This window comes from Vipera berus, assembly GCF_964194415.1.
Source record: "Vipera berus genome assembly, chromosome: 7".
Lineage (NCBI taxonomy): Eukaryota > Metazoa > Chordata > Lepidosauria > Squamata > Viperidae > Vipera > Vipera berus.
In genome coordinates, this window is record NC_138209.1 from 68,001,740 (window position 1) to 68,023,089 (window position 21,350).

The window sequence follows — 21,350 nt, forward strand, 5'->3', positions numbered from 1 at the left end:
ATAACCACTGGGACTTCCACAGCCGGTTTATGCTTTAATGCAGAGGTCCCCAATCTTTTGGGCACCAGGGACCAGTTTCATGGAGAGAGGTTTTTCTGCAGACCGGAGGGTGTGCGGTTTTGTATGCTGCCTACATCCCATAGATGGAGCTTTGCTTTTGTGTGCGGACCGGTTGCTGGCATGCCATGGCCCACTACCAGTCCACAGACTGGGGGTTGGGGACCCCTGCTCTAATATGTCAATTTCGGGTTTCAGATCTTATTATTATTTAAACTCAGATGCCACTCAACTCTCAATAACTGTGAACAGCTGATAACCATCAAAGAAATTACAATAATAGCAATAAAACATTAAAAAATAAAGATCAACAATGATAAATACAGTGAAGTGAGGCCTGGTAAGAAGTCACTATTTAGCTCTTCACAACTTAGCTTCCACTCTAGACTATGGGAAAGTAATGAGCTGGTGTTTGGAGACCACTTGGATTTAGCTGGGACAAAACAGGCTGAAGGTAAACAGAAACACGAACGAAGTTAAACTTTGTTCAGAAGGAATCTTTGCTAAATCTGGTGATAATTCTTAAATGGCTGGTCATTGCCCTGAAACAGAAGATTTGTAATTTGGGAACCCTGGGATTATAGCTGCTACTAAATAGATATAGGGCCTTTGATCAGTTTCAGATGATACAATGAATTAAAGAGAGAGAAGGAAAAATAAGTAAGAGTCTTATGTGGATGGTTTTATGGAAATGGCTTTAGAATGATATACATTATATCATTTAGTCTAGCATTGCTGTATCATTTAACATTAATTTCAATTTAAGATTATTTGATGCACAGTGAACTAACAGAGATGTGAAACAGAAGTCAACGGTATATATTACTATGGCAAACTGAATCATGCTATATAAAATAATTGTACAAGCAAATGAAAAAGCTGTTAGGATTTAAACGTTATGGAGCAGCTGAATTTGAAATTGGTGATAAAAAGATCTGTTCAAGTCCCATGTTTTTCTGCACAGAAATCGTGAAGGAGAAATATAAGCTTGCGCTTGATTTGAAGCTTGTTTATCTCAGTCTGACATCTGAAGCTACTGGCAGATCCAGTCTGGTTATAGACATTTTCAGACCTTAGCAAAATGTCAAAATGTTGCCCTTCTTGACATACAGAGAGAGATTGGAAGCAGAAAAAAGAGTCTGATCACATTGTTCCTTGATAAAGAGGAACTGTGCCCAGCCAGGCATAGGTAATGCAGAAAAGATTCATGGTTAACCTAGCACAGGGAGACAGTTAAATTAATAACAGGAAGGGATATAACTTCAGGATGATTAACTCTTAGGACTAAAGTACCTTTTCACAAACTGAAGCCTTTGAGACAGGTTTGATTACAGTTTCCATCACCTTCCAGGCTTCAGTAAAACTAGAGGGCAACAATTTGGGCAGGGTGAAATATCTCTAGGGCAAAGGGGGAAAAAAGGCAGGTGTTTTATGTATTTCACATGCAGGCATATATACATAGAGGCACAAGTCTCTTCAAATGCAATACGTTCAAAGGATGCATTGGAATTGTGTTTTGAATATGTCCAATTTTTTTTAGAGATTTGGACTAGGTAAATGTGCAAATTGATAGTCATGATTTGTTAACCTGGTTTCCAGAATGATTTCAGTCCCAGTATGTAGGCCAGCCGGGAGTGTGGTATCTAAATACAGGTACTCCTTGAGTTATAACCACAACTGAGCCCAGAAATTAAGGTTGCTAAGTGAAACATTTGTTAAGGGGGTTTACTCCATTTTACGACTATTCTTGCCAGAGGTGCTAAGTGAATTATTGCATTTGTTAAGTTAGTAACATGGTTGTTAAGAGAATCTGGATTCCCCATTGACTTTGCTTGTCAGAAGCTTGCAAAAGCCGATCACATGACCCCAGGATACTGCGACCGTCCTAAGTATGAACCACTTGCCAAGTATCTGAATTTTTATCATGTGACCATGGGCGATGGTACAAAGGTCGTAAGTGTGAAAACGGTCACAAGTCCCTTTTTTCAATGGCATTGTAACTTTGAACGGTTACTAAATGAACTGATGTGAGTCAAGGATTTTCTGTATTGCAGTTGAGGTGAACCTACTAACAGTACAATTTTAAATTGTCTATTTAACAAAAAAAAGGTGAAGGGAAAAGAGTGATGCCTTATTCCAAAAGGTATCGTATTTTAGTGTTTTAATACCATTGCAATTACAGTAATTGTCAGTAATTGTAATGATATTGCACCACCAATGACTAACTCTCCGTGTTTCCTATTCAGTATTTTAAAGATATGATTATAGGTTTAAGGCAGGGGTGTCAAACTCAATTTCACGGAGGGCCGCATCAGCATTGCGGTTGCCCTCAGGGGGCTGGGTGGGTGTGGCCTGGGTGGGCGTGGCCTACTGGGTGGGCGTGGCTAGAGTGCATATGGCCTACTGGGTGGGCGTGGCCAGCTCTACATCGTTCGCATCAAGGGTGCCTATGGGGGCCTGGGCAGGAGTGGGACAGATCTGGGGGTCTCTGGTAGAAGGAGGGTCTCTGGGCCAGGGCCAAGGCAGTGGGGGCCGTTCCCTCACTGTTTCCAGGATGGCTTCGCAGGCCGCATGAAACCACTTTGCGGGCCGGATCTGGCCCCTGGGCCTTGTGTTTGATATGTCTGGTTTAAGGGATCTTCAGACAGCTGAGTGTGATGCAGCTGAGCTGAGTGTGTAACTGAAACAGCCATGTCCCAGTCCGTTTTGTGCATGCACGGATTCCATCCAATAGATAATTCTGCCTTTATCTATACATCATATACTTCTCAGCTGTAGAGAATACAGAAAAAACTAAATCTACCGCATGTCATTGATTTCAGTAAATTTACCTTCATCAGCTGGCTCTAGATTGGAGCTAGCATGTATGTATCCAGTTACCCGTTGCAGGATAAAAACATCCAGAAAAGAATATGTCTCCATATCCTGCTTGTGGACAGTTCAAAAATATTTGTTTGGCTGTCAGGAAAAAAAAAAGGCTGCACTAAAATGAATTGTTTTAGGAGGATGGAACTTATGTACACAAAACCAAATTCAGCTGACCACACATATTGTGATCTGCCAGAGGTTTGCCTCTTTTCACAATTTTTGCAGTGCAGATAGGTACAAATATTGTGTAATATCAAATGACCTGTGTGCATTTTCAACTTGGAGAACTGGGTTTTTATTTATGAAATAGGTTAAATATTCTCTTCTCTTCAGCTTAAATCTAACATCATCAAACTATATCTGAGTTGGAAAATAATGCAGTACAACAGGATGCTCATTAGTTCTTGTTTAATTGGCCTGAGAATTTTTTTTAACCTTTAATTAAGGAATTTAATGAGTTTCAGCAATAGGATAATTAAGTCATCTTAGGTAGTGAGCAGTACCCAAGAACTGATAACAGCAAAGCAGATAAAATCTCAAAGACAGTATTGTTAATTGCATTGCTTTATTCAATAACATTGGTTAGAAATAACTGGCCTATATTTTCCACAATTGGTTTCCTTTCCTCTGGCTTCTAGGTTTTTTTTAATTGTATAAATGAATCAGGCGTATTAAAAATTGTTATCAATATATAGGGACAAATAATCCAGTAATCAAACCCAACTATAGCATATGCAATGGGAATGCCAAAAGGAAAGCTTACCATATTATTTCCAAAAAAACCTAGATATATTCTCATTTTTAATTTTAAATTCTTTTTTTTTCCTTATAGTGGATCTGGTTAAGTAAGAACTGACTTTGACTCAATCTTATCTAGACTGAGGACTAGTTTGTGAAATTAAAAGAGTTTTCATCAAGTCTTCTGATTGCTAGTTGATGTTAATGGATGCGTTCTGCTAGTCTTTTGCCTGTTTGTCCTACGTAGTGGCTGCTGCAGTCTTTTACACTATATGTTATAGATCAGGGGTCCCCAACCCCTGGTCCATGGACCAGTACTGGGCTGCGGCAAGCCAGCAACTGGTCCGCAGAAGCAAGTAAAGCCCCATCCACAGGATGCAGGCAGCACACAAAACCATGCCCCCTCCGGTCCACGGAAAAACCTCTCTCCACATAACCGGTCCCTGGTGTCCAAAAGGTTGGGGACCTCTGTTATAGACGATGCCTGTTTTTCCTTCTGGAGCTGTGGGTCTTTTGTTTTACTTAGGATGTTTTGGATGATTGATTCCATGTGTTTATTATAATCTGTTGATAGTTTCTGAGATCTATGGCATTTTATTATTTGAGTTGGTTGTGCTATATAGGTTTAAGTAACCAGGCACTTATGATGAAGTTGCATGGATATCCGTTTTGTCGGAAGATGTTTTATAAATGATCTGTTTCCTTTTTTTCTGCTGTTTCTGCAGTGTGCTTGTGTTTATCTAAATAGAATTTTATATAGCTTCTCTTGTGTGAGAGGTTAGGGTTATACTTTGGTAATAGAGCATTTGATTGGTGTGAGTGGTTTTTCGGTACGCTTGTGTTTCTAGTTTGCCATCGTAGTCTCTGCTGATCAGGATATCTAGGAAGGATAGTGGGTTGTTTTCTTATTCCCTGGTGAATTGGATTCCTTTGAAGATGTTGTTGATGGCTTTGTCGGTGTTGTCTAATTGGTCCTTTTATATTATGGTGAAGATGTTGTCTATATATCTGATCCATGTTTTATTTTTGTGGGATGCCTTTGCTTCCAGATGTTGCATTGCAAGCTCTGCTATGAGTCCTGAAACCCAAAGGTGTACCTTTGATTTCTCGATACGTTTGTCCATCAAATTGAAAGTATGTGGTTAGGGAGTGGTTGATCCTGCATGTGTCAATTTCCTTGTATTCAGTTAAATCGGGTCTCCTGTGGAGCAATGTCATCATAAATTCTTTGGCTAATTCCAGGTCTATGGATGTGAAAAGGGCTGTGACATCAAATCAGACCAGGATTCCATCCTCATCTATTGTCACGTCTTTGATTGTCTGAAGGCACTTTAGTGGGGAATTGCTGGAGTGTGTGCTTCTCCTTGTGAGGTACTCAAGCTTTTTGTTAATTCTTTCACGATGGTGTAGATATTGCTCCCTGGTAATGATACAGTTGGACAGAGGGATATGTCAAGCTTGTGTATTTAGGGGCATCCATAGAAGCGTGGGAAGATGGGTCCACAGTTTCTCGTCCGCCACTGTTCCTCTTTGGTAATTTGGCCTTTCTTGTGAGGTCACTGAGAGTTCTCTTGATCTCGTTGTCTAGTTTCTGTATTGGGTTGATGTTCGCTGGGATGTAGATTATTTCACTTTTTGTATATATGGGATCTGTTCATCATGACAATGGTTTGGAAATAAAACCACATTCAGAAATATATTATAACGGTGTTTTCTTTCTATTATTGTTCTCTGTGAAGTTGCTTGACGATCTGTTAAAGATGCTCTTTTTTTGGCTGCTTTAAGTAATATTATTGTAAATAGCTATGCATATACATAACTTACAGCTCTTTCAAAACCATTACCTCTTAAGAACAGTTTTCAGAACAGGTGATAGTACATTTTCTTTTGTTAATAAAAAGCAGAACAAATGGTTTTTTGTGCAACTGCGCAAAATAATACTAATGTTTTATTCCGTCAGCTTTATAATACATCTGCCATTTAGGAAGTCTGACCACCACCACCCCTTTGTAATGCCAGTAAAGTTCTTGGATTTTGTTTCAACATTTTCTGTTGACAGTAGTACATCATATTTGGCCGAGGGCTACGAAAAAAATACAAGTGTGCATCTACTTTGTATTTTATAAAGTATTTACGCTATATGCAAAATAAATGTATCCAACTGCCCAAGAGCAGATTATAAAGTATAGTTATCTGCAATGTTTAATCTGCGTAGGTCAGTTCATGGAGATAAATACTCAGATGTGCAATTGATAAGGGTAAGTGAAAAGGATATACAGGTAGTCCTCAACTTACAACCACAACTGAGCCCAAAATTTCTGTTGCTAAGTGAGACAAATTGTTAAGTGAGTTTTGCCCCATTTTACAAACTTTCTTGCTATAGTTGTTAAGTGAATAGCTGCAGTTATTAAGTTAGAAACATGGCTGCTAAGTGAATTTGGCTTCCCCCATTGACTTTGCTTGTCAGAAGGTTGCAAAACGGGATCACGTGACCCCGGGACACTGCAGTTGTCATAAATATGAACCAGTTGCCGAGCATCTAAATTTTGGTCACATGACCATGGGGATGCTTGCAACGGACGTGTGAAAAATGGTCATAAATCACTTTCAGTGCCGTTGTAACTTTGAACAGTCACTAAATGAACTGTTGTAATTCAAGGACTATCTGTATAAAGTATCTCAAGAACTTACATTACCTATAAAGCCCCACATGGCTTGGGTCCGGGGTATTTGAGGGAACACCTGCTGCCAGCATCAAGTTCCCTTCGTCCAGTGCGCTCCCACAGGGAGGGCCTTCTCAGGGTCCCACCGGTAAGAGATTGCCGGCGGACAACACCCAGGGATAGGGCCTTCTCAGTGGGGGCGCCTGCCCTCTGGAACCAGCTGCCAGTGGAGCTGAGGACTGCCCCCGACCTCCGTTCATTCCGTCGGGGCCTGAAGACCTGGCTCTTCGAGCTCTCTGGCCCAGGCTGAGGATTAATTTATTTTAATTGGGGTTTTATTTGTACAGGGATAAATTTAATCTTTTTTAAACTGGTTTTAACTTTTGTATTTTTGGTTTTTAATTCCCTGTAAACCGCCCTGAGTCCTCCGGGAAAGGGCGGTATATAAATGTAATAAAATAAATAAATAAAATAAATAAATAAATACATTGAATATTGCGGAGCATTTAGAAATGAGATTTAGTTTCTCCCTCCCTCTTTTTTCTGCCTCCACATGAAAGCATTCGCATTCTGAGACAGTCACAGGGAAACAGTGAAATATTCCCTGCCATCTGCTGTTCTATATTTTTCCTAAGTTTTAACATTCTGATTTTAGAACCTAAATGACAAGTAAAATGTCAAGTCATCCCAGAAAATAACGAAGAGGCATAACAACCAAAATGTTAACTAAGCTTGTCTATTAAGAATATTGTTTCTAAGTGACCAGCATCCCCTCTTTAGAAGATACTACTTTGTGCTATGTTTTCTACTTAATTGCACCAATATTTTTTTTTGCACAGTTTTAAAATCATGTGCAGTAACCTGAAAGTTTGCTTTATTTTTTTTAAAAAAAAATCTTTACTATTTGGGAAAGTTACTAGTTGTAAGAGAAAAGTAAATTTGGCATCTGCAACAGGCGCTTGTTTGTTGGGAAAGCTATTAGCTTTCAAATTAGTGTCTTGTACCTCATTAGGACTTCAAGTTGTAGGACAGTCAAATACAGGTAGTCCTCGATTTAAACAGCTCATTTAGAGACCGTTCAAAGTTACAACGGCACTGGAAAAAAGTTACTTATAACCATTTTTCATACTTACGGACCATTGCAGCATCCCCGAGGTCATGTGATCAAAGTTCAGACACTTGGCAACTGACTCATATTTTTTTTTTAATCCCATTTATATCCCGCCCCTCTCCGAAGACTCAGGGCGGCTTACAATCTAAGAAGCACAAATCAATGTGCTTAGCAATAGCCTTCATTCTATGTATATGCCTGCTTATTAGGGTTTTCGGAGGCCCCCAAGCAGCATTTTTACAAAGTCAGCTTATTGCCCCCAACAATCTGGGTGTTGTGATTCAGGGTCAGCCTGTGGGTTCGGCAGTTGGGTCGGACGATTCAGAGGAGGAGGAGGGGGGTGTTGGAGAGCTTGCTGAGGATAGCCTTGAGGCTCCGCAGAGCCCTCAGCCAGGCCCCTCCCATCTGGTTACGACGCAGACCCAGCTGTGTGAGCCTGACAGCGTGGATGAAGATGACCCACAGCTGGCCCTGTTCAAGGACGCCTGACGCAGGAGGCAGTCAATCAGGAGTAAACAGAGGGAGGCAATGGGGCACCTCGGAAGGAGGCAGAGAGAAGCCACGCCCTGAACTGTTTAAAAGGGGAATGTGTAGGAGGGCTGGTTTGCTGAAGGCAACCGTTTGAATAGCTCCTGTTTCATGGTTCGTGTTTGCTCTGTTTGCTCTGTTTTATGTTAATAAATTTGGCAGGCTTAGTTCCAGCCTCTTGCCGTTTTGTAAAGGGGTTGTCCCTGCCTTTTCTGCAGGGCCGGTTGTAGGCTGGTACAGAACACTGGGTCTTCATTTTACCTACCTCGGAAGGATGGAAGGCTGAGTCAACCTTCAGCCTGGTGGGACTCGAACCTGCACTAATTGCAGGCCGCTGGTGTTACTTAAGGAGGCATTAGCCCACTGCTCCACCAAGGCTTTATGACCGTTGCAGTATCACGGGTAATCACGTGGTCCCCTTTTGTGACCTTCTCACAGGCAAAGTTGGTGGGGAGGCCAGATTCACTTAACAAGCATGTTATGAGAAAGTAGAAAGTTTGTAAAATGGGGCAAAAGTCATTTAACAGCTGTCTCATTTAGCAACATAAATTTTGGACTCAAATTATTGTCGTAAGTTGAGGATTACCTGCACTGATTTGGTAACTAGAGGTTTAGCATCAAGTATCTATCTAGTCTTTAGGTGCAGTTCAGCTTTGTATTTCTGTTTCAGCTATGGGCATCTACAGGGACACGTTACAGGCATAAGATGGTCAGTATGGTATATGCAGCTAATGTAATTTCCCAGCCCAGAGAATGGGAAAATGCCATACAATCAACATAAGTCTATGCATTTTAATTGATTGTTGCGGGATTTGGCTCTGCTGCTTTATTCAAAGCAGAAATGTTCCCAGGTTCATTAGACTATTTCCTAAAGTTATTAAAGAAGCCATTGCAAACAGAGGCTAATTTTATTGCTTCTTATTTATCAGGAGGGACATTCAGGGGGTTTTGAAATGCCATTCCAAGAATAAAAGCACCCTGCACTTTTTCCTTCTTTAATTTTATTCTGCTTTCCCCTCGACTTTGTTTTTAACACACAAACCTTTATCTGTAGTTGGATAGGAAAGATAAAGTCCAACTTACAGGTAGTCCTCAACGTACGACCACAACTGAGCCCAAAGTTTATGTTGCTAAGTGAAAAATTTGTTAAGTGAGTTTTGCTCCATTTTATGACTTTTCTTGCCACAATTGTTAAGTGAATCACTGCAGTTATTAAATTAGTAACATGGCTGTTAAGTCACTCTAGCTTCCCCATTGACTTTGCTTGTCAGAAGATTGCAAAAGGTGATTATGTGACCCCAGGATGCGGCAACTGTTGTTAAGTGTGAATCAGTTGTCAAGCATCCAGATGTAAATCAGTTGACCATGGGGATGCTGCAATGGTCATAAGTGCGAAAAATGGTCACTTTTTTCAGTGCTGTTGTAATTTTGAACAGTCACTAAGTGAAGTCGAGGACTACCTGTAATCCCAACATTTAATTTTATAATATCTGAAAGTATTGGATCACTTTAAAAAATTATAGGGTTTCGCAGATACAATTTATGAATGGTCTGTGAAAGATGAAGATTCTTCTTTTTAAACTTGGTATATTGCAGGGGTCTTCAAACTTGGCCCTTTTATGACTTGTAGACTTCAACTCCCAGAATTCCTGAGCCAGACACGCTGGCTGAGGAATTCTGGGAGTTGAAGTCTACAAGTCATAAAAGGGCCAAGTTTGAATAAACCTGGTATATTGTCTACAAGTCTCCAATCTTTCCCCATTGCTGCTTAATTCTGACTAACACTCTCCAGAGGATACCACAGAAAGAAATATCATCAGAGATCCAGCTTCATTTTAATGTCTGTTGATAATGGTAGTCTACAAGGAAAAATCAAACTGAATAAAAATAAAATTTCTGAATTGCTGGCGTTTAATCAGAGGTTAAGAAATTTTGGGGAAGGTGCTTTGAAGGTAAGCAGTTTGCTTCTGTTTTACAGCCCTGAAAAGTGTAACCTGCACTTAGTATGTATCTAATGCATTTTAATTTCTATTTTATTTCAGGCTCTGCTTGATACTCAGAACCTTCTAAGAGCTCAAATTACAAATTTTACTTTCAATCTGGGATTTTCAGGGAAATTTTACCACACAGGTAAAAATTATTCTCCATTTGTGCACTTCGGATAATTGAAATTTGTTTTAGGTGGCTTCACTTTATGCTATGAAATGAAATGAAAGACCTTTGGGAGCATTTTTAAAAAAGAAAAATTCCTTCAGCAGAATAAAGCTAATTTTTTTTAACAAACTCTTCCTTATGTTCAATGTTGTATTTAGCTGTAGGACTGTTGTATTATCTATAGGAATATAATTTTAACGTTCTGACAGTATAGCAATGATGCTATCTCATGGACCATGTTTAAGTAGCTTGTGTGGATAACAATAATGTAGTTAATGTACACTACTACACTAGTAGCAAATAGTAGGGAAATACATAGGAAATGTTTCTCTTAAACATTTGATCTGAGGGCAAAAAAGAGACTTAACAACTGAGGTTTCTAATTCAGAATGTAATAATCTGATGCCGTGCAACTTGTAGGCTTATCAATACATATCAGCCATGAGGAATTAACTTAACATATCTGCAGGATACGACTCTGGGAAAAGCTTTCTTATATTGAAAAATTGACCCAATATGTACACTTAGTACATCATGTAGAAATTCTGTTCCCTGATGTGTTTCCTTAAACTTTGTTCAGTAAAAATACAATGGACAAAGGATGGACAAAGAATTGGTGAAACGAGAGAGTAATGAGGTATTTTATTCTTGAATTAAAATAAAACATATGAATAACATCACTGACAGCCACTATTATAAATAATAAAAGTGGTATTATTGTTGCTCAATTGCTAAATTATAAATCATAGCATGACAGGCTTCCCTGTCCTCCGTTATCTCCCAGAATTTGCCCAAATTCATGTTCATTGCAATGACAACACAATCTAACCATCTCATCTTCTGCCGTCCCCTTTTACTTTTGCCTTCAATTTTTCTCAACATCAGGGTCTTTTCCAATGAGTCCTCTCATCAGTACCTGAAAAATGGTATTACTAATATATAATTCTTCCCGTGCAGTCCCGCTGGCATGTAAAAGCAGTTTTTCAACCTTTGGTATTCTACCAAGTTTGTCTTGAACATCTACAGCTGTCTATGTTAGTTCCACATTCACCTACCGTGCATTCAAAAGTATTCAGACCCCCTTCACTTTTGCCATTTTTGTTATGCTGCAGCCTGATCCTACACTTGTTGAAATTCATTTTTTCTCATTAATATATATTCAGCACCCCATAATGACAAAGCGAAAATAGAAGTTTAGAAATGTCTATAAATTTATTAAACCAAAAAACCCCTGAAATATCACATACTCACTCAATACTTTGTTGAAGCACCTTTGGCAGCAATTACAGCCTCAAGTCTTTTTGGTTATGACACAACAAGCTTGCACACCTGGATTGGGGCATTTTCTGCCATTCTTCTTTGCAAAGAGAGCCTTGGTGGAGCAGTGGGCTAATGCCTCCTTAAGTAACACCAGCTGCCTGCAATTAGTGCAGGTTCGCATCCCACCAGGCTCAAGGTTGACTCAGCCTTCCATCCTTCCCAGGTAGGTAAAATGAGGACCCAGATTGTTGGGGGCAATTAAGCTGACTTTGTAATAATGCCGCTTGGGGGGTGTATGAAAGCCCTAATAAGCAGGCATATACATAGAATGAAGGCTACTGCTAAGCTTGTAAGCCGCCCTGAGTCTTCGGAGAAGGGCGGGATATAAATGGGATTAAAATAAATAAAATAAAAATAAATCCTCTCAAGCTCACTCAGGTTGGATGGCGACCGTCGGTGGACAGCCATTTTCAGGTCCCTCCACAGATGTTCAGTAGGGTTCAAGTCAGAGCTCTGCCTGGGCCACTCTGGGACATCATAGAGTTGTCCCTAAGCCAGTCCTGTGTTGTCTCAGTTCTGTGCTGAGGATAGTTGACATGTTGGAAAGTTAACCTTCAGCCCAGTCTGAGGTCCTGAGTGCTGCGGAACAGGTTTTCATTGAGGATATCCTTGTACTTTGCTCCACTGAGCTTTCCCTCAACCCTGACCAGTTTCCCCGCCCCTGCTGGTGAAAAATACCCCCACAGCTTGATGCTGCCACTACCATATTTCACTGTTGGGATGATATTGGGCAGGTGATGAGCGGTGCCTGGTTTCCTCCAGACATAGCATTTAAAATTGAGGCCAAACAGTTCAATCTTTGTTTCATCAGCCCGGAGAATCTTGTTCCTCGCAGTCTGAGAGTTTTTTTAGATGCTTTTTTACAAACTCCAAGTAGGCTTTCATGTGTTTTGCACTGAGGAGAGGCTTCTGTTTAGCCACTCTGCCATATGGAGGGCTGCAGTGATGTTTGTCCTTCTGGAACTCTGTACCATCTGGACACAGAATCTCTGGAGCTCAGCCAGAGTGATCATTGGGTTCTTGGTCACCTTTCTTACTAAGGCTCCTCTCTCCCGATTACTCAGTTTGACCAGGTGATCAGCTCTTGGAAGAGTCCTGGTTGTGCCAAACTTCTTCCATTTGAGAATTATGGAGGCCACTGTGCTCTTAGGGCAGGAGTGTCAAACTCGCGACATCACATGACCTGACATGTCGTATCGCGACTTTTTTCCCATTGCCGGCAATGCGGTGGGTGCAGTTTCGTCGTGATGCATCTGGTCCGCGGGCTAGCAGTTTGACACCCCTGTCTTAGGGGAACCTTCAGTGCAGCAGGAATTTTATTGTAGCCTTCCCCAGATCTGTGCCTTGCAATAATCCTGTGTCTGACCTCTGCAGGCAGTTCCTTTGACCTCATGACTTTTGATCTGCTACAGCAGGGGTGTCAAACTGCCCGCCCGCGGGCCGGACGTGTCATCTGGAAGGTGTGCCCACCGCATTGCCAGCAATGGCAAAACCATCCCGATACGTTGAGCAACGTCACGTGACATCGCGAGTTTGACATGCCTGTGCTACAGTATGCATTGTTAGCTGTGAGGCCTTCTAGAGTGAGGTGTGTGCCTTTCCAAATCATGTCCAATCAGTTTAATTTACCACAGGTCGACTCTAATCAAGCTGTAGAAACATGTCAGCAACAATCAAGAGAAACAGGAGACATCTGAGATAACTTTCAAGTGTTGTTGCAAAGGGTATGAATACTTATGCCAATGTGCTGTTTCAGTTTTTTCTTTTTAAAAAATTTATAGACATTTCCAAATTTCTATTTTCACTTTGTCATTATGGGGTACAGAGTGTAGATTAGTGAGAAAAAAATGAATTTCAACAATTGTAGAATCAGGCTGCAGCATAACAAAACTGACAAAAGTGAAGGGGGCCTGCTTTCTGAATGCACTGTATCAAGATTATACTATGCAAAAAAGTCATTGTGATTGTGCTGTCATCACAACAACAATTTACAGTGCTTATGATGAGAAGCTCATCAAGGACTTAATTAATTTACCTCATACATAGAATACAGACACTATTCAGCCTCTTAGGGACCTCTGAAATTATACATCTACATAATTATCTGAATGTATCTCTTTAAGTTGCCTCATCCCTGAAGTAGCCATATTGTTCTGTCATAGAGTCATCGGTTTTAATGAACTACTAAAATGTAATGATCCCAAGCAGGCTGCTATATCAGTTTGGCCACCTGAACTGCCATTTCCTTTCAGAACAGCCAATGAAGAGACTGGGAATAGATAGTATTTAAGATATGTAAAATGATATTTATTGAAAGCTGTAGGAAATTGATGTATGTGATTTCAATGTTCTGCACAAGCTTTCAGTCCCATTTACACAATAAGTATTTAATGAATGGGACAGACTCACCCATTAAGGTTTAAGAATAAAGCAATTATTTATAGCTGAGGCAGGTTGTGATTTACTCTGTGGTGTCATGTCAATTTGTAAATTAACAACTATACCTTAAGATAAACTTGGCCCATTCACCTCTGGCAAACAGAGCTAAAAGGCCTTTTCAGAAGCTGCTTTTCATATCTGCTTCAAGATCTCTTTTTGACAGGAAGCATCATACAAGTTTGGAAAAAGGGATGCTAGTTTAAAATAACTTTCTTGAAGGAAAGTATTCATATGAAAAATTTTATGGGTTTATGTAGTCATTGATGTGTATATTACAGATCTTTTTATGTTAGTACTTAGCAAGGCTAAAGTCAGGCTTTGGTATTAAAAATATAAAACTTTGCCCATTATATTCTGATAATAGTAAACTTTTATTTATATAAAAACTTTGTGGAATTAAATATAATCAATATATTCTTAACATATATAGCAAGTGCTGTTGAATATGAATTTTAGCAAGCTGTAGACCTCAAGAGAAGCAAAATAGATTTATAGTAAGAATGTGATATTTTAAGTGTAATCATAAATTATATCATGTTGATTCAGGAGCTGGACATGTAATTTAACAGAACAATTTACTTCAGCAAAATGTACACTTTCAGTTGTAATTATAATTACTCTTCACGGTTCAATTCAGCTTATTGCAATCATAGACCAGTATAAGCAGAGTGTTCTGTGAATATATACAGACTATCTTAGATGATAAGCAAAATAAAATTTAAAGCAAAGCTAAAATACATTTATAAAACAACCTAACAAACATCTATGAAATCCAGGGTACAGCCTACAATATGTTAAATTATAATATAGACACCTTCAGTTGTGACACACAGTACAGATGCTTGCAAATTATGGCTTTCAGTTATTAAATAAGCACATATACTGCTTTAATATGCAAATATATTTAAATCAACTATGGTCTATAACTAAATCAACCTTCTTTCTAAAGTGTATATTTATCATTCAGTGGCTTATACTTCTGCCCTAATCCTTACTACTTCTGAGTGGTCATTCTGGGGAATTTGCCTATCACTGTAGTAGGAATCCAGTCATAGGAATCTCCATTACAATTATAGACCTATCACTGTAATAGGAATCCAGTCATAGAAATGAATGTCTGTTACAATCATAGACCAGAATACAGTCAGAATACCTGTTCTTAAATAAAAATGCAGTTATGGTAATATAATGTGACAATCAACATAAATGTAAAATAACTTTCACTAGATGTTATTTGATATATTTCATGTCTTATTCATTAAGCACACAGATGGACTCTAATGTAGGTCAATGGAATTGGTTATGTTCTAGCTCAAAATATACGGGCATTCTGTTATGACTGTTATTATTTTGGCTTATTTTCAAATCATGCTTGTCCTAACAAGATCAGACTGCAAAATGCAATCTAATCACTTAAGTTTTTGCCAGTTTCTTGAACCTATTCTGCTACAGGGTACAAACCTAATGGATTTGTAGGGGGTCTCACTGTTACTCTAAATTATGTCTTGAGTAACATCATCAAATATGTTGCATTCTGTCTCAGATAGTTGGTTGCTTATGAATTGTTGCTATGAATTTGAGATTGATCTTCCTGCTGTAATTTGTTGCAATTTTAATGTTCACCATGCTTCCAATAACTGTGACAAAGCTCTTTCAAAAAATGGGAATATTATGTAATAAATTATTTATTTCTACAGGTACTGTAGAAGAAGATGAAGGAGATGATTTATTGTTGGGGTCTGTTGATGAATTCTGGTGGTTTCCTCATATGTGGAGTCACATGCAACCTCATCTGTTCCATAATGAGTCGTCGCTAGTGGAGCAAATGATTCTCAACAAAAAATTTGCCTTAGTGAGTTAAATTCATACATCACAGATTTAGTAGAAATGATATATAGCTGATACAGAGTACAGCTAAATTAAATTAAATTAAATTAAGCATCTCACCTTAAACATTGGGATTGTCTTGAAATATAACTTTAATTTATCAATTACAGCTTAGTTATGCTGCCACTAGATGAAATAATAGAATTACAGAGCAGAGTCATTTATGTTGCAGAGTACCTGTGTACCTAACATTCAGGCTGCAGTTTATTAAAAGAATCCTCCATACAAATGCATGCCCATCACACTGTTGTTCCCTTTTGAAGTAAGCAGAACTGTGCATCTTACTGAAACAGAATGAAAAGCAGTGAGCAAAATAAATTAAATGCATAAAATAAGAGAAAAGAAAAAGATTTAACTCATCCTAGAATACCCCAGCATCATTCATTAAATCACTTCATATCTTTCTTGTTTCCACCACATCTTTATACCATTTCATAAATTGCCTTTAAACTTCTCACTTCTCCCTTTTTGAGGAACTTCTTACTCCTACAACTTCTCACCAGTTTACAACTTTCTTAGTCTTCCCTTTTTCCTCTGGATCCATTCAGTCTTTTTTCACGTATTTGTACTGTGATTCAGTATCCATTCTCTCATTCTGTATTATCCAAATTACCACAGAACGCTTCTTTCATATTGATCACTTTGTTTATATTTAATCTACATTCAATTCATCACCCACTTAATAGATGATAACAAAGTGATGCACACAATCATTTAAATTTATTTGAGAAACTTTCCTCACATCCGACCACATTATCCACACTGATTTCTCCATCCATTATCCTTATGTTTAGTAAACATACTCCCAAGATAGATGGATTCATATAATGATATAGATTACAGTTGTTATAATTTTTCATTATGTTTAAATGCCTTGTAATTATGACCACTTTTTCCCTGTCAAACACAACTTCCTGAGTTCTTAATACATTAATTTGCAAGTCCATATGTCTTACTGCATCAGGCAATCTGTCTAACATTCGCAACAAATCATTCAGTTCCTCAGCCAAGAACAAGGCATTTGCCTTTGTACAAAAATACATACACATGCATATTTGAAATCACACCTCTTGAGATCACAAAAATAATTCCTTATATATGTTCCATACATATAGTTGGATGAAACAGTTGGTTAAATTTTGTCACACACAACTTGGACTCTGAGGAGTCTGATGCTAAAGAGATTCACGGTATGGACAACACTCTGAAGAATCAGCAAATACTCTTAATCAGGTACCTGAGGCTGACCCTGCTGACAGTCATTTGGAGCAACTGGATAGGAAGCAGATGACAAGGATCTCAGTTCTGAGGAGCAGCCCAGTGCACATCACACCCTTTAACAAAAATAAGTAGCATTCAGCATTGTTCATAATTCATTCCCACCAAGGGGTTGCTTTACATAAAGCTAAGATGTACCCTATGGTACATTTTTCTTGGGGACAATCACTCTAGCCTAGGAACTACAAAGTCATGCCTCAGAACTCTTGGATCCTGAAATTCTACTACTCTGATCTTGGATCAGCTGTTGAACTTCCTATGAATCCCTTGGATTTTGGATCACGGGCTGATAAGCTATTGTTCGATGTTTTAGAGTTAGACTCGTTTTCAGGCAAACTTGTTTGTGTGTACTTTACTCAAATATGCACGTGACACCACACGTACTCACACTGACAGCCATTGCCTATAATCTGTGTTTTTATGAAGTAACTGTTGAAGCCTGTGGTATATGCTTGTTCTGAAACAGGACAAAGCGTACATTTAAATGAAATCAGTTCTCAGCAAATGAAGCAGCAAACGTGTGGAAAAGCCTGAAGAATATGATTGGATACAGCAGACCTCCCCCGCTTGTGGAAGAGAATTGGCAACTGGCAGATGACCTGTACGTGCTCTACTGTACTCTACTCTGGGTTTGAGAGGAGATCACTATCAACTATCACTACTGTCCCCATATTAAATATACCAACAATAGCCAAATCTCCTACACTTATCTCCATTCCTCTGGGGCCCCCCACCTCTGATGATCTTAGAAAAAGACATACAAGGTCTCTTTTATAGACAAAAGATAGGAAAACTTGGTGTTCTTGTCTGGACGGTGGCGTGATGATATCGGTGGGGGCGCCACGACCGTTACGCCCCTGTCATGGACCGATCATCACCTCCTACGGCTAGACTTCCCCTTTGCCACCCCCCGCCGTGGGTGCACGGTGCCAACCAGATGGTACCGCCCTAGGCGCCTAATGGACCCTGATAGGTTCCAGGCAGCGCTTGGGGACGCACATGCACTCCCTGCTCACAGCTCGGCGGATGCCTTAGTGGAAGCCTGGGAAAAGGCAACCACGGAGGCTCTGGACCGAGTTGTACCCCTGCGGCCTCTGACCCGGCGCAGATCCCAGCGAGCCCCATGGTTCACCGCGGAGCTCCGGGAGATGAAGCGTCGGAGACGGGGCCTAGAGAGCCGTTGGAGATCCAGTCGATCCGAATCCGACCGATTGCGATTAAGAATCCTCACCAGGTCTTATCTCGCAGCGATAAGGGTGGCAAAATCCAACTACTTTTCCACCCTCATCGCGTCCGCAGATAATCGCCCGGCTGCCTTGTTCAGGGTGACTCGCTCCCTACTGAACCAAGAGGTGAGGGAGGAACCCTTGCAGGGTCGAGCCGAGGAATTCGGTCAATATCTGTTGGATAAAATCGCTCGGATTCGAACCGGCCTGGACTCCAACTGGGCAGAGTTGGAAGAACAGGACATGGACAGTCTTGTCGACGTCATCTGGGAGGAATTTGATCCTGTGACTCCTAAGGAAGTGGACAGGATTATGAGGAGGTTGAGCTCCTCCACATGCTTACTGGACCCATGCCCTTCCTGGCTGGCTTATGCGGCTCGAGAGGGGACACGAGGCTGGTTCCTGGCGGTCATCTCTGCTTCTCTGAGTGAGGGTCACTTCCCCACCGCCTTGAAGGAGGCGGTGGTGAGACCTCTCCTCAAGAAGCCCACCTTGGACCCATCCTCATTGAATAACTTTTGTCCAGTCTCCAATCTTCGCTTCCTTGCGAAGGTTGTTGAGAGCGTGGTGGCGCAGCAACTTCCTCAGGTCCTGGATGAAGCGGTTTATCTAGACCCGTGCCAATCGGGCTTCAGGCCGGGCTACAGCACGGAGACGGCATTGGTCGCTCTGATGAATGATCTCTGGAGAGCCCGGGACAGGGGCCATTCCTCTGTCCTAGTCTTATTAGACCTTTTGGCGGCTTTCGATACCATCGACCATGGTATCTTGCTGCGGCGCCTCAGGGGACTGGGAGTGGGAGGCACGGTTCTGCGTTGGTTCTCCTCCTTTCTCCAGGGTCGCTCGCAGTCGGTGCTGGCAGGGGGACAGAGGTCGACCCCGAGGCCTCTCGTTTGCGGAGTCCCTCAGGGGTCGGTCCTCTCGCCTCTCCTGTTCAACATCTACATGAAGCCGCTGGGTGAGATCATTCGTAGCTTTGGAGTAGGGTACCATCAGTATGCTGATGACACCCAGCTTTTCATCTCAACTCCAAACAGCATCAGTGATGCCCTCGACGTGATGTCCCGCTGCCTGAAAGCGGTCCGGGAATGGATGGGGAGGAACAGGCTTCAACTGAACCCGGACAAGACTGAATGGCTGTACGTACCGGCAAGCCAGGATACTCAGAGCATCCCACCCCTTAACATCCGGGGTGAGTTACTACCCCCTGTTGATAGGGCCCGCAACCTGGGTGTCCTCCTAGACTCGCAGCATCCCTGGAAGATCACATAGGAGCTGTGACCAAGGGGGCCTTCTCCCAGGTTCGACTAGTGCGCCAACTACGACCCTATCTGGACCTGGATGCCTTGCGTACAGTCACCCATGCCCTTGTGACCTCTCGCCTAGACTACTGTAACGCTCTCTACATGGGGCTGCCCTTGAGATCCACTCGGAAGCTTCAACTGGTGCAAAGTGCAGCGGCACGGACACTTTTGGGGGCCTCCCGATACTCCCATATCACACCTCTCCTCCGTGAGCTGCACTGGCTTCCGGTTGCCTTCCGAGTGAAATTCAAGGTGCTAACAATGGCATACAAAGCCCTACATGGCATGGGTCCGGACTACCTACGGGAGCACCTTCTGCCAATGTCAACACCCCACCGTCCTGTGCGCTCCCACAGGGAGGGCCTCCTCAGGGTGCCACCGCTCAAGGAATGTCGGCTGGTGGCCCCCAGGGGGAGGGCATTCTCAGTGGGTGCTCCAGCCCTCTGGAACTGCTTGCCAACTGAAATCCGGATGGCCCCCGACCTCCGCACCTTCCGGCGCGACTTAAAAACTTACCTGTTCCAGCAGTCCGGCCTGGCCTGATAGCTTTAATTGGGGTCCCAGTTTGTTTTGACTATTGTTTTTCAGTATTGTTTCAATCTGTATACCTACCTTACTCTGTACACCGCCCCGAGTCCCTCGGGAGAAGGGCGGTTTATAAAAACAAACAAACAAACAAACAAACAAACAAACAAATAAATAAATAAATAAATAAATAAATAAAAACACCAGGCCCAGGCCTCCTTCTTGAAAGCCTGTGCTGATCAACTGGCCCCCATCTTTACTGCATCTTTAATAAATCACTGGAAATACGTTATGTTCCTTCTTGCTTCAAATGTTCTACTATCATCCCCTTTCTCAAGAAACCCTCCATCACAGAGCTGTGTGACTACAGGACGGTTGCTAGACCAATTGCTCTGACATCTGTAGTTGTGAGGATTGAACTGCTGAACAGCAGAAGTAGCCTGCAGTTTTGCATACCACTGTGCCACCATGGCTCTTACGGCACAGAATTTCCAAAATTATATTCATTTTCATCTTTGTACTCTTTCAGTTAGTATTTCCCAGACAGGCTAGGGGAACAATAATGGCACTGCTTGAATCGTCAGACACAGATGTGGGCTTCACATACTTATTAAACAAATCAATAGTCTGTGTTTGCTTTTTTTCATTTCCCAATCCATCCTGTACATGTGTTATTTTTTTGGCGGTCTGCCATTCAAATACCGGACATGTCTGACCCTGGATAGTTTTTCCCGATTTATGCAAGGCAGTTAGGTGCTGCCACTTACCCAAAGATCGTTCTCCATACAAAACACTGAAAATACTTACCGGTATCTTAATTACTGTAACTATAAATGATAGTCATTGTCACTATATAAAGAATATAGATAGCTTCATGCATTGTTATTCAATATATTCACTTTATAATGACTGAGAAAATTCTGATTTTTCAAAAGTAATATTGATGGTTGGTTGATTGATTATATATTTAATTATACCCCAAAATTGAAATATCCATTTTATAAACATACAGTGTGTATCCTACATTTTTAAAAAAATCTAAAAAGTTGCAGCCAAGTGCTGTATTAATGCTCTTACACATTTCAAATTATTTCCACAGCAATACATATCCCAATTTTAAATAATTATACAAACAGGTCAGATGGAGATCCAGTGAAAAGAAGTGCCATTAGCACTAACAGTAATGAGAGTTATGTAGAAATACAGTTCCACTGTGTTCATTATAAATGACTTCCAAACAAGATTTTCTTGC

At 40.9% G+C, this 21,350-nt stretch overlaps 1 protein-coding gene across 1 annotated transcript in view; it reads left to right on the plus strand.

Annotated features, from left to right (window-relative positions):
• Positions 1-21,350, plus strand: part of LOC308671266 (bifunctional heparan sulfate N-deacetylase/N-sulfotransferase 3) — a 90,766-nt gene that overhangs the window by 24,985 nt on the left and 44,431 nt on the right. Inside the window, exons 3-4 of the mRNA XM_081333366.1 lie at positions 10,008-10,095; positions 15,576-15,730. Coding sequence (XP_081189492.1) covers positions 10,008-10,095; positions 15,576-15,730 — 243 coding nt within the window. The remainder of the gene's footprint in view (positions 1-10,007; positions 10,096-15,575; positions 15,731-21,350) is intronic.